The sequence below is a fragment of the Marmota monax genome, unplaced genomic scaffold, assembly GCF_021218885.2.
Source record: "Marmota monax isolate L192 unplaced genomic scaffold, Marmota_monax_Labrador192_F-V1.1 WCK01_AAM20220418_F8-fsc01731, whole genome shotgun sequence".
Taxonomy (NCBI): Eukaryota; Metazoa; Chordata; class Mammalia; order Rodentia; family Sciuridae; genus Marmota; species Marmota monax.
Window position 1 is genome coordinate 1 of NW_026692350.1, and position 13,978 is coordinate 13,978.

General features: G+C 33.3%; 2 protein-coding genes across 2 annotated transcripts; both read right to left on the reverse strand.

Annotated features, from left to right (window-relative positions):
• Window positions 1-5,128: 5,128 nt before the first annotated feature.
• LOC124090945 (olfactory receptor 1165-like) lies at window positions 5,129-6,106 on the reverse strand. Its single transcript, XM_046441755.1, has one exon. The coding sequence runs from the start codon at window positions 6,104-6,106 to the stop codon at window positions 5,129-5,131; it is 978 nt and encodes a 325-aa protein (XP_046297711.1).
• A 6,157-nt stretch (window positions 6,107-12,263) lies between these two features.
• LOC124090943 (olfactory receptor 1165-like) lies at window positions 12,264-13,223 on the reverse strand. The gene has a single exon (XM_046441754.1). The coding sequence runs from the start codon at window positions 13,221-13,223 to the stop codon at window positions 12,264-12,266; it is 960 nt and encodes a 319-aa protein (XP_046297710.1).
• Window positions 13,224-13,978: the final 755 nt, after the last annotated feature.

Here is a 13,978-nt window from a genome sequence, read left to right on the forward strand (position 1 = left end):
GGTGTTAACTTCTGTTCATCATCCAATATGTGGTTTCTTTATGATTTTAATACACCATTTTTATAAACTATGAGACTGCTTTTAGTTTCAGAAACCCAGTCACTGTCTGTATCAATAAAGAAGTAGAATTTTTATCAGATAAGCAGATAGGAAGTACAGCTGTTAACTGTGGATTACATGTCCTCTGGTTGGCTTAAAATATAGAAATATCTCAATGAGATCCTGCATAATCAAAGGCAAAATTTGTTTAAAATAAAGATGTTGCTAAGTGAGGTTGCTCCCATCTGAATAACCAACCCTGGATTCAGAGATGTGAGGATTGCATGTTGGATTCAAGGTTGGCAATTTAGGGAGATGCTGTCTCAAAATGAAAAATGAAAACTCCAGTGTAGATAAGTGGTAGAGCCCCTGCAGCCAACGAGAGAATGGACTTGGTTCTACCATTGTCATTTTCATTTCCACAACAAATATAGGAAAAAAAAAGAAGAAAAAAATAAATAATAGGTTACTCAAAAATACTTTTTAAGAAGGAATATGATCCAAGAAGCAAGGCTCAAATTATAAGAAAATTCAATGTACCCAGTCTTACTGACAAAAAAGATTAGAACAATAGAAAACAGTTTTCAAAGGAAAGAAAATATCTTATTTGTTTAAAGTGCCAATTTGCCCTCAGTGAAAAGGACTGTAAAAGAGGAAAATATGAAAGCAGACTTGGATCATAAATCCAGGACACTCAGTCTCAAGACCACGTGATCCATGCCTTCTTGGATTTTTAATAAAATTTTCATGACAGCAATAATTAGCAATCAATTAATGTTAAACAACCCTAAACCCAAATAAATTTAAAATGTAAAGACATATGATCATATAAATATTTTCAGAAACTCTACTTTTAAAATGTAATATCAATCCATGTGGAAATTTCTTCAGTCAAAACAAAATAAGAAGTGCCTCATTTTGATAAAGAATATTCACATGACAACTACAGAAACAGTATACCTTCTAATGAAACACCAAATAATTTTGAAATTATAATCAGGTATTATCGTCATTTTTTCATATTTGATCAATTATTATGCTATGAATTTTAAAATGTATAGTTGACAATACAGGTATACCTTTAAACAAATGATAAGGAGAAGATTATATAAGTAGATAAATGTATCATTGTCAGAAGACATGATATCTTACAGATAAAATACATATCAATGCACAGACAAATGTTATATAACTGTTGAATGTGGCAAATACTTTAAATGCATGGATCTGATCACTGTGTTAAACACATGTGTTTTGAAAAATGACACTATTTTTAAAATATGTAAAATTATACACAATTATAAGAAAAAATTTCAGAGATCTTTATTAAACTATGTACACTCACCTATACATTTTCTAGGATAATAGACTGGCAAGTAAACTATAATCAATGATTGACAATTTAAAAATTGAAGTGATTTTTTAAAAAATATTGCAATACTTAATAAGTGTTGAACATATGTAAATGGTAAGTTTTATAAGACATGTTTCTTGGGCTAGTGTTATAGTAAGAATTTTTCAAGTTTTCTTTGGTAGAAAAAGGAAATCTTGGGGAAAACAAGTATCTCCTAATAGGTTAGAGTGAACCTATGACAAATGGGTATGTTCCCTATTCTCCACTGGTACATGGTGGACAAGACACAATGACAAGTTGAGTTTTTATATTTAATCTCATTAGGCCATTAAGTGAAGGCCATCAAGTGAACCATTGTATATATGAAAGCTTCAAGAAATCAAGCTACATTCATGGGTTATATTTTATCCACAGTAAAGTTATATGGCACTAAGAAGCAAGAATGTGTTCAGAGTTGTACTAATTTTCATCAATTTGGAAATTTTGAGCCAAATTCCTCACTCCTAACAGTACTCCTGACTGATGACATATAACTTTCTATTTCCATAAAAGGGAGATGACTTTCTCCCTACTTTATTTTTTTAACTTATCCATGTTATTTGTTCATACTCATTAACTGCTACATATTACATTTTTTTCATCTAAAAATAGCTGATGACTGAATAACATTTGGATGTTACATCAGCATTCTTGTTTCACTGAAAGATCATGGGATAGATGGGATGAAAAATAATTGAGATCTCTACATTTTTTTTTCACAAATGAAAATGAATCTAAAATCATTCTAGTCAATGTTTTAAAAATAATGAATAATTGATGCACAACTATGTTAACATGAATGGCAAAATTATGTCATGAATGTACATTTATAAAACATTTTACATTTTCTTGTCCTAGCACATAGAGAGAAAACATGATTTACAGTGCCAATCAGAATGGCAATTATCAAGAATACAAGGAACAATAAATATTGGTGAGGATATGGGGAAAAGGGAACACTCATATATTTCTGGTGGCACTGCAAATTGGTTTAACCCCTCTGGAAATCAAAAAACTAGGAATAAAACCACCATCTGATCCAGTTATACCATTCATATATATATATATATATATATATATATATATATATATATATATATATATATATATATATATATCAAGAAGTTAAAATCAGCATACTACAGTGACACAGCCACATCAATGTTTATAGCAGCTCAATTCACAAAAGTTAAGCTATGGAACCAAAGAAGGTGCTCTTCAATAAATGAATGCATAAATAAAATGTGATGTATATATACACAATTGAATATTACTATCCAAAAAAGAAAGACTTTATGTCAATTGCTGATAAATGGTTGTATCTGGAGACTATCATGCTAAATGAAATAAGCCAATCCCCAAATACCAAAGGTCGAATGTCCTCTCTGACAGCACGATGGTAGAGAGAATAGAAGTTAAGTGCATTAGACAAAGAGGACTGAAAGGAAGAGAGGGGGGATACAGTGGAATGAATTTGAAACAACTTCCCTATGTTCATATATAAATACACCACAGTGAATCTCAACATTGTGTACATCCACAATACTGGGATCCTACCTATTTAGAATAAGATAAACTCATTGATTGTATAAATATGTCAAAATAAACTCTACTGTCATGTTTAGCTAAAAACAAAACAAAACAAAAACAAAAAATAAATACATAAAATTCCAAATAAAATTCGACTCCTTCAAAATCTGACATTTTAAAGACAGATGCGATTTTTATTTTTGTTTGTCTCCCAAATGTTCAATGCTAAGAACTAAAGATTAAATAATTTTAGAGGTTTCATGTTTTATGATAAGCAGCTCTTAAAATACTAGTTTTATACTATGTGGTAAATTCTTATACAAATTATAATTTTTGAGAATAACCCGCAAAAACTAATGTTTCACAAGATTTAAATTGAACTTAATATTGGCCTGAAAATGACATGGTAAAATACAGTAAAATAGAAACCTTTGTTATAACATCTAAATCAAAGATTTGATTTAAGTCTTCTGATATTTGAAGCAAGATAATTTTTGCTATTGAAAGTACTAAAGAATAGAGCCAACAGACACTGGGATACTTCTTGGAGATTAACCATAGTTTCATATGCTGATTTGTTGTTGAACAACTGCACCAATAATCTCAGAAATAATTAGTATCTCTAACATGTTTGGATGTAACAATTGGGTTTTGGTAATCTTCCCGATGTCTTCTTCACACCTTGCTCCCAAGACTATCGAAGGTGGGAAGAGCATGGGTATGGCCACTCTTTGATAGACAGGTCACTTTGGCAATAAGCCATTGCATTTTAGAAGTAAGAACACAGCAAAGGAAAAGGACCATGACAACAACATAGCAGTGGCAGTGAGATAGAAATTCATGTGCAGTAGGATTTGTAGCTCCCCCAGTTGAAGACATTTTCATGATCAAAATGAAACATGGGACAGACAGTAATCAAAAGCTTCCATATTTCATTAGAAAATTAGAGGCATAAGTGCTCTTTTAAATTATGTAGGGGACAGAGCAAGAGAAACATCAAGAGCACCATGCTCACAAAGTTGTATGTCAACATAGCCACACAAAAGACAAAGCCAATCAAAAGTACAGGGATATAAAGGAAGTGATGATAGCCCTAGAGCATGTCACAGTTATTAGAAAGGTCAGAGCTTTGGGTCATTGCAACTGTATGGAAAGGATGGTGAGAAACTGCCACAAACCACTCCTGACACATCATTGCTGATCTGAATATATCTGTCCCCCAGAGAACGCACACAAAGAATTGCTTAATGCATCTGTGAAGGAGATGATGTTTTTCCCTTCTACAAAAATTTTTTCTAACAATTTGTAAATAACTCAATTAGACTAACAGATATCAACAGAAGACCCTCAGAACAATGTTCATGGAAACAGGTTCATTAAGAAATCGAAAAGAAAACAATGCCAGACCAAAATAAACAGTAGTACAAATAAACTAATTCTGGTAAATTCATTTGATGAAACACAATTCAGTTAAAAAATGAAGCGTAGTTACAATTTATGAAAAATTCCTCAAAAAGACACCAGATAAAATGGAATGTATAGTTTAAATGCATTTCAAATGCAGAAAAAAAGTAAATTAACATTCAAAACCTATACATAGAGATTGGAGCTGGGAAGAAAAAAGTTATGAATTCCACGATCTTCAGGCAGAGCAGGCAGAGGGAGTGGGAAAGTGCTTACGTGGAAATCAAATAGTGTTGCTCATGTTCTTTCTTCACTTGGTTGGAGGAATAAACAGAGAATTATTATTAATAAAGCTCTGTGTATAAGGTTGCCACATTGGGAGACAGAATAAGAGAACACTAAAAAAAGGAAATGAAGGATTGGGAGGGGAATAAAATGAAGAGGAAGGGAAGGTTGAAATAAAAAGAAACATAATTAAGCTCTAAAATATAGACTATGGACATCATAGAAGACCATTGTTTAACCTACTACATTCTAGTTGAGGCAAAATAAAACAGAATTTCCTTTCTCATTATTCCCCTTTGCTCATAGTGGTTATCAAAGTATAACTTGATTTAACAATCAGATATATTTAAATTAACTCACAAGTTCTCTAAACAATTGCACACCATTATTTGAAGAAACAATTAAAATCAATGCAATGTTTAATCCACATTATATTGAGGTTAGCAGGGAAATGTGTGTGGGGGGTGTGTGTCACTATCACGAGTGAGAAAGCACTTTTAAGTGCATTAACTTGCTCAAGGTCTCCTTGACATCTTTATTTCTTAGGCTGTAGATGAGGGGATTTAGCATAGGGATGACCATGCTGTAAAACACAGTGGCAAATTTGACAAGGAGCAAGGAGCTTTTAGATTTTAGCACACAGTAGAGAAGGAGGATGACCCCGTGGCAGAAGCAGATAGCAGCCAGGTGGGAGCCACAGGTGGAGAAAGCTTTTCTGAGGCCACCCTTTGCAGGGATCTTGATGACCGTAATGACTATGACAACATAGGAGGTGAGGATGATCAGCAGGCTACAAATCTCATTGAACATACAGATGACTAAACATGCCAACTGGCTGAGGGAGGAATCAGAGCAGGATGCAGAGATGATGGCGGAGTACTCACAGCAAAAGTGATTGATGATTCCAGATCCACAGTAAGATAGGGCCAAAAGAAAATATGTGAGTGTAGAGGAACAGATTCCACCCCATATGTAACTTCCAGCCACCAGCAGAGCACAGAGCTTTCGAGACATAGCAACTGTGTAGAGCAGGGGGTTACAAACAGCCACAAACCGGTCATAGGCCATCACTGCCAAAATAAACGTTTGTGTGATGACACATGTGCAGCCAAAGAAAAACTGTGTTATGCATCCTTTGAAAGACATACTTCTGTCCTCCACAACCAAGAAATCTAAAAGTTTGGGTGTAATTGTGGTGGTGTAGCAAAAATCAACAAAGGATAAATGGCTGAGGAAAAAGTACATGGGAGTGTGGAGTTTGGGGTTAATCCTGATGATCAGTATCATACCTAGGTTTTCCAGCACAGAAATGGTGTAGATAGTCAAGAATATCAGGAACAAGGGCACCTGGAGCTTTGGATATTCTGAGAAGCCCAGGAAGATGAAAGTGAAGACTGTACTCTGGTTCCCCTCATGCTGCATTTGGCTCCTGTTGGAGGAAATCTGAGAGTTCATCCCAAGAAGCTGAAAGAGCAGAGAGAAGGTGTTGTGAAAGGAAAGCAAAGGAACATATCTTAATTCATGGCAGCGGGACATTCTACCACAGAGATGGCTCAACCGTGCCTGCCAATAGGGATCCTAGGAACGTGTTTCACCAGGTATTCCTTGTTTATAATCCAGTCAGGCAGATATGCATTCCTGCAACTTAATTGGTACTGAGAAGTTCAGTGTGGATATTTTAGTGTTACTATTCTAGAAATACCCGATAGTCAAAGTTGCATAGAATCCCCTTTGGTCATCTGAAACCTTGATTTGTCTTCTCTGAAATCATTGACATTCAGTTTCTCAGTGATGTTGCTACCCTACCCTTTGAGCATCTGTAAAAGCTATATAATCTAAATTATTTTACTTCTAAGGAAAAATGTTGAACATTCTTTAATTTTGAAAACTTGAAAAATTTGAAAAATATCATGTGCAGTAACAAAAAAAAACATATAAATTGTATACATAACATACAAACAAGAAAATGTATACAAAGGAAGAAATTTCAACTAACAAAAAGCAACTTTTGATGTTGGGTGTAAAATACTATGATATAAATGCATTTAGTAAGGATTGAAGTGTATATCAGAGTTTGGTTCACAAGCATAAATAATTCTAATATTTTCACACATGAAATCTGAGGCAATATTGATCTGTATTAAGCGACACTTTACAGACATTTTTACAATTATACAAAATCATGACTTTCTACATAATTTACCACAGCTAATTCACCTTACAAACAGTGCACCCATATCCAGGTCATGGAGTCATTGTGTTGTTTCATTTTTAACTTTCTGTATTGTTCATGTGATTGAACAAATGGTTCTTTTCAAATATAGAAATGATATGCTTTATTTTTGGAATTCTTGCAAATTTGGAAGGCTGAGATATACATTATTTCTACCAGAAATCCTAGACTTTTAGACCAATCTATGTAATCAAAACATGATGTAAAACTTGAGTTTTACTTTTATGGGTGTGATATAATTAAGCAGGTCAAACAGATGAGGTCTGCCAAACAAGGTTGGGACCTACTTCAGGGTAGAAGGAAACACAAGGATCCTTCTGTTTTCACGTCTTCAGCAATATTTTTCCCCTCTGTGTATTAAAGTTTACATCACACAATAGATAATATTTAGTTGTCAGAAAACCCTAAGCTGGTTTCTTGCATTGTCTGCAAAGGGGCAAATCCAGCACAAACACACCACTTTTATACATTTATTCCCCTTGTGTGTTAAACACTGTCTGAATCTTCACATCTACCTGAATTATTTCCCCTTTCTTCAATAATGCTTCCTTTAATTGGCCATATCATCTTGACATCTTTCTGTCAGATTACCAGTGCTATAAATACTAGGAATCATTTTGCTGATTGGACAAGCCTTATTAATAGATCATTTACATTTCTTCTTGAAAATATGTACAAACTTTGTAAAAATCTTAGACTTCAGATCAGAATACCCTGTCAAAATTCTGCCTCAGTGGCCTGTTTGTATGTGGCTCTGAGAAGCTATTCATGCTCTCTGCACCTCTTCTCTTATCTATAAAAATACAATGATCCTACAGGCATTAGATTATCATCATCATTATTACTGTAACTGCTTCATTTACATGATATAATTAAGTATATGGGATATCTTAATTTAGAAATTGATGTTAAAACATCCAGGACTGTGTTCTATATTGTAGGGAATCCACCTAGGACTCAGTTTCTTTTTTCTATTCTTTATAAAGTTGTCTTTTTAAATTTACTAGTAATTTTTAACGAATAAAGAAAAATCCTAGAACGCAGAGCCAGATATTGTTTTGGAAAGCAAGATATGGGCCAATAGGGAACAAGAAGTAGAAAAATTTTGGCAGAGATAGTAAAAGCAGTGTTCTTTGTTGATTTCATTCTAAGTACACCTTTAGTTTTACATACAAATTTATTCCAGGCTCTCAAACCTTGAGAATATTAGTCTCTTATTCAATTAATAAAAATAATGTCACAAACCAAAGAAAACAATAAACTAAGTTCTGGGCTCATTCCCTAATTGTGGAACATAGTCCTGGATGATGTTTTTACATTATTTTCCAATTAGAGATGCCCCATATACATAATGATATCAGGTACATGTACCCGTGACAACAACAACAATAATAATAATAATAATAATAATAATAATAATAATACTTTAATGCACATGAGACTATTCTATTTGCATATTTAAGGAGAAGAGTTTTAGAGAGAACTAACAACTTCAGTCCTGCATATGAACAGGCATCTAAGGCAGAATTTCCACTTAGGTTGACCTGATACAAGGTCTAATCATTATTTTCTTTGTATTCCCTCCTCCCTGCCTTTCTCTGGCTCCCTCAGGCTCTCTTTTCATCTTGACTTCAGGCTGAGCAAAACAACTTAGAGCCAAATGAAAGATCTTAAACTGTGCTCTCAACTTAATGCTTATTCCACTTATAATCAGCTAGGTAACAGGGGATCCTCAGGTGACCAGTTTACTCCTACCCTGCACAACTGAATTTAAGTCTTACATTATTGTGGTGCTCAAATTCTTATACATTTACAAAATGAACTTTTCACAACATACCTGTAATCTATGAACTTCTGTGTGATGACCTATAATCTCTAATGTACCTTCATCCCTATAGGCTACTGCTGTTTCTTCTGTTCATTCAGCATTTTCAATCTCTCATGCATATATTATTTTATCATTCAATACATTCATCAAAATATCACTTCCAAATAGGACAACAGATTTCCCCTCAAATTCTAAGAACTATTACCTCCTACTATCAGATTCCAGGTACACTCTTCCAGAAAACTTCTGTGATAAATAGGGATTTCACACCAGATTTCACTCACCCATGTGACTTCAAAGTAAAAATTATATACAAGGCACATTGTATCTCTTTACAGTGTTAGAATTTATTTAAAATCTCCCTCTTAAAGATTTTTAAAAATTGAGAATGGATAATTTTCATAACATTAACATCTGCCAGAGTTATTAAACATTATTAAAGAACACAGATGAAGTTTAAAACAAGATCATGCCAAGGTCTTAAAGGTTTAGGAAAGAGAGTTCAATACCTGGTATTCTTATTCTCAGTTGATGGATATACACACGACGGTCACTAGGCTCAAAAGGTGTTCCTCTGACCAAAATAATTGTAATGTTTTAATATAATTTCCCCCACCCAAATCCTACTATAGTGTTTAGATTAAATAATTCAATAAAATCCAGATTTATTTATTGAAGTCTCATTTAGCAAATAATCAAAAAAATTATTTCTCAAATAAAGTAGCTGTTTTACAAATTATTTTAGTTGGTAATTAAGCAATGAGAATACTATTCAAAATATATACCACTGAAGATACCAAGGATATAAAAATTATCTTATTATGAAAAACAAATCTGGGCATCACAGAATCTCTTCAGGAGAGTCAGACCCAGAAGTCAAATTCAGGCCTTGCTTTGAGTATTTTACCTGAAACTGACTGACCTTGGGGAATCATACCTTAGAGAATCTTCACCAGGTGTTTTCTCTAAGTATAAACAAGACAATTTGGAGAAAATCCCTTATTTCTAATTTAAACTATAACTAATTTAAATCACCAAATCATATGGGAAAGTTCAACATGTTGATACTCTGGTTATTAGAAAAATACAACCAATCTATAACAATAACTCCATATTTTATACAATTTGTAATTTATTATTCAAAATATGAACCTTTTGAAATTCACAAAAAAGAAAATCACATTCTGTTTTAGTACATATGAATTTTTGTTGTTTTTGGGGGGAGGTTGCTGATAAATTTTTTGGATAAATGAAATATGTTGTTGTTTGTCAGAAAAAAAATTTCAGCAATTCTAAAAGGACAATCATTAAAAATTTACATTAATGTTAGCATATTTGAAGGAACTCTATCAAATAAATGTTAATACAGAATGTGTAGAACAAAATTATCTTGAATACTGCAGGGAAGAATATGTTCTTGATTTCAAAGGGATAAATATGGTTTTAAATAATATTTAAAACATTAGACAAATTATATTATCTAAGTTAGAATTTAAACTTGTTCTCTGTCAATGTATATTAGTAACATAAAAAGTAAAGCATGATGTAAAAAAATTTCAAGGAACACAGCTGACAAAGGGATAATTTTCATAATGTATGTGAAATTTTTCAGTTATAAATAATATAAATCACAAATAATTCAAAATGCTGACAAAGCATCATACATAGACATTTAGAAAAAATATCAATAAGTACATTAGAATGTGCCTTATCTCAATAAACACAAATATTTAAATTAAAGCTGCAATGAAATATTTACAAGAAATGGGTAAAAATAATGACTGATATTACTGAGTGTTGATGAGAAAATAGATAATAACTTTTTAACTTTTGAACAATACTGTTAAAAGTGTAAATTGATAGGAAAAATTTAAAATATTCAGATGCAAATACGTGTGCAATTTCATTATAAAGAGTATTTATGTGCTGTAAAACAGAATATATTTCCTAATTTGAAGCATGCCAAATGTCCTTCAATCTATATGGACTTACAAAAATTTCTGGAATATTCACTTGATGAAATATTAAATAATGACAAAAAATTTAAAATAATAAATGCATGCACCAAAATTAATGATTTGTAAAAATCATTAATTGGATCATAATATGGATAATTTATAAAAGTTGGATGCATGAAACACACACTACATGATTGTGTTCCCTTAAAGTTTGCCAATGGCAAATGCTAATTTGTGTTTTAAGAGATAGACAGTTAATACCTATAGAAGAAGTAGTGTATATTTATGATTACAGTAATAATTTTATTATTGCTGGGGGTTGGGAGAATGGGCTTTGATTGGCTTTGAGTTACTGGTGATATTTCATCTCTTCATCTACTTAAGAGCTAGTTAGGCATTTAAAAATATTTTAGAACATGTTTTAAAATTTTAAAGACATTATCAGAGAGTCAATTACTACGTTTTTTACAAAGAGAATGCTGTTCACTGTAAATGTAATAGAAATGTATATTACAACTCTAATCAACAGAGGGAAATAAACAGATTTAAAATTTTCTAAGAACATAATAGCTAATCTCTCATTAATAACTTTCTTGTAAGAAAAATACCCATATTAGGGTTTCATTAACCACTATATTCCAAATGTATTACAATTATAGATCAAAGAGAATAAAAATCAAGAAATAGATCTATACAAATGAATAAATAGAATAAATGTTTTTTTAAAAAAAATTCTTCCTTAAAAAAAAGAAATAGATCTATTTTGGAGGTATAATCAATGTAACCTACAGATGTTCAGGAAAGCACAGGGTACATAAATAACATTGACTCCTCTGTTTAACCAACTGAATGGTATATAAGGAAATTTACTCATAAACACTTACATAAGAGATGAGTTTATTGTTAGAATGGATGCTCAAAGGTACAATTTCATAACTATTATGTCATGTCCCTCAAAACAGGATACACGTATTGTTAGAAGTAACCATAAATTTTCATTGCTCTCAGCATTATCTCAATACATTTCATTGAACTGTAACATATTGTGTGGATACTCAGCAAATGTGTGATGCATACAGATATACCTCTTATTTTCAAGACTTATTCATAAAGTCAGTCAATATTTTTCATATGTAACAAAAGTTTCTTATTGCACTTAAAGTGTTAAAGTAAAACAGAAAGTTATGCTTCACAGAACTTTCTGAGTAAACACAGTGGGTTCTGAAGGCTTGAGTATGATTCTGGTATACAAAGCTGTCATTTGTGTTTTTACCACTTAAGTATAAAGAACAAAGAAGAGTCCGGCTGTAGAACAGGAAGCAAGTTCTAAGTATGGACTTCTAACTCCTGATCCTGGACTTCTGTAGCATTCAGTGAAAATGTTCAAAATCATGCTTTCTGAAATTCTTCAGAAGAAATATACAAAAGAAGGATATTTGTAATGAAACAAGAAAATTAGAAAGCACTCAGAATATTTAAGAGCATTTCTTATTCAATATTGGGTGGAGAAGACATATTATATATTTAGTTAAAACTTAAGTATCACCAAAAACACTTTTAAAAATTATGTACTGTTAGGATATACAAAAACATTTATCTGAATTTTATGTGGAGAGTATGCAGTTTGGTGTAGATTAGCCTCCTAACTGTCTCTTTTACATCTTTGTTCCTGAGGCTATAGATCAGGGGATTCAGCATGGGGATCATGACAGTGAAAAGAACAGTGTCCACTTTGACCAGGAGCCAGGAGCTTTTGTCGTGGGGCACACAGTAGAGAAGGAGGATAATCCCATGGAAGATGCTGATGGCAGTCAGGTGAGAGGCACAGGTGGAGAAGGCTTTGCGGAGGCCACCCTTAGAAGGCATCCTGCTGACAGTGGCAATGATGAAGACATAGGAGGCAAGGGTGATCAGGAGGCTACACACTTCATTGACTGTAGAAATGACGAAACATGCCATCTGACTGAAAGAAGTGTCAGAGCAGGACAAAGAGAGGATGGCCGAGTACTCACAGGCAAAGTGATTTATGACGTTAGATCTACAATAGGACTGTACTAGCAGAAAGTAAGTGAATATCAAGGAGCACAGGCCACCCCACATGTAAGTCCCAGCCACTAAGAGGGAACAGAGCTTATGAGACATGGCAACTGTGTAGAGCAGGGGGTTACACACAGCCACAAATTGGTCATAGGCCATCACTGCCAACATGAACATTTCTGTAATCACAAGCATACAAATAAAGAAAAACTGTGTCATGCACCCATTGAAGGAGATAGTTCTGTCTTCCACAACCAAGATCTCTAACAGCTTGGGTGTGAATATACTGGAGTAGCAAATATCCAGAAATGAGAGGTGGTTGAGGAAAAAGTACATGGGTGTATGAAGCTTGGGATTTAACCTTATGACCACAATTATGCCCAAGTTCCCCACCAGAGTGACAGTGTAGATGCTGAGGAACACCAGGAAGAGGGGTGCCTGTAGGTGCGGGAATTCTGAGAACCCCACCAGGATGAATGTGGCCACAGAGCTCTGGTTTCTGACTTCACGTACCATAATCCTTCTTGAACAAGAAAAATATGAGGAAGGAAAATAAAATACAACAGCAGAACTTGACATGGTGGAGAGGCAGGCACTGAGGTGATGCTCAATGTAGGCCCGGGAGGATGAACGTGATCAGTGTGCAGTGATGACCTTTTGCTCCCCTTGGGAATCTTGCTGGCTGGTGCTTCAGAGCAAGTTGCTGTGTTCTTCAGGATGGTAGTTGTCTTATCTGGAACAAAAAAAGTGGAAGTGTTCAACACCACAATTTAATAAAAATTGTCTATATATGGAATTTCTGATGTATGGAAGACTTCACATTAAAATACAATTTTATGACAGACAAGGATACGTGTAGTAATGTCAGACTGTGATTGAGATAATTGTCTTATTCATATTATCAAATCACGTAAGTTCTTGGGAATAGTAAATGCTTTTAACATGCAAATAAGTACAAAATAATAAAAAGCTTAAAACTCAACTCAAGTATCAAGTATCTAAATGGTAAAAGGAACACTCTGCACCTACTAAAAAAAATGTAGGCCCAACTCTCTATCATGTTGGCTTAAGAACCAATTTCTTCAATAAGACACCTAAAGCACAAGAATCAAAATCACGAATCAATAAATGAGATGATATCAAATTAAGAAGCTTCTTCACAGCAAAGGACACAATCAAGAACATGAACAGAGAGCTTACAGAATGGGAGAAAATCTTTAACAAAAGCTCCTCCAGGATATACAAAGAAGTCAAAAAACTTAACTTAAAAA

Excerpts from the sequence above, each read along its gene's own strand:
- LOC124090943 (XM_046441754.1), bottom strand. The coding sequence starts at position 13,223 with ATGGTACGTGAAGTCAGAAACCAGAGCTCTGTGGCCACATTCATCCTG.
- LOC124090945 (XM_046441755.1), bottom strand. The coding sequence starts at position 6,106 with ATGAACTCTCAGATTTCCTCCAACAGGAGCCAAATGCAGCATGAGGGG.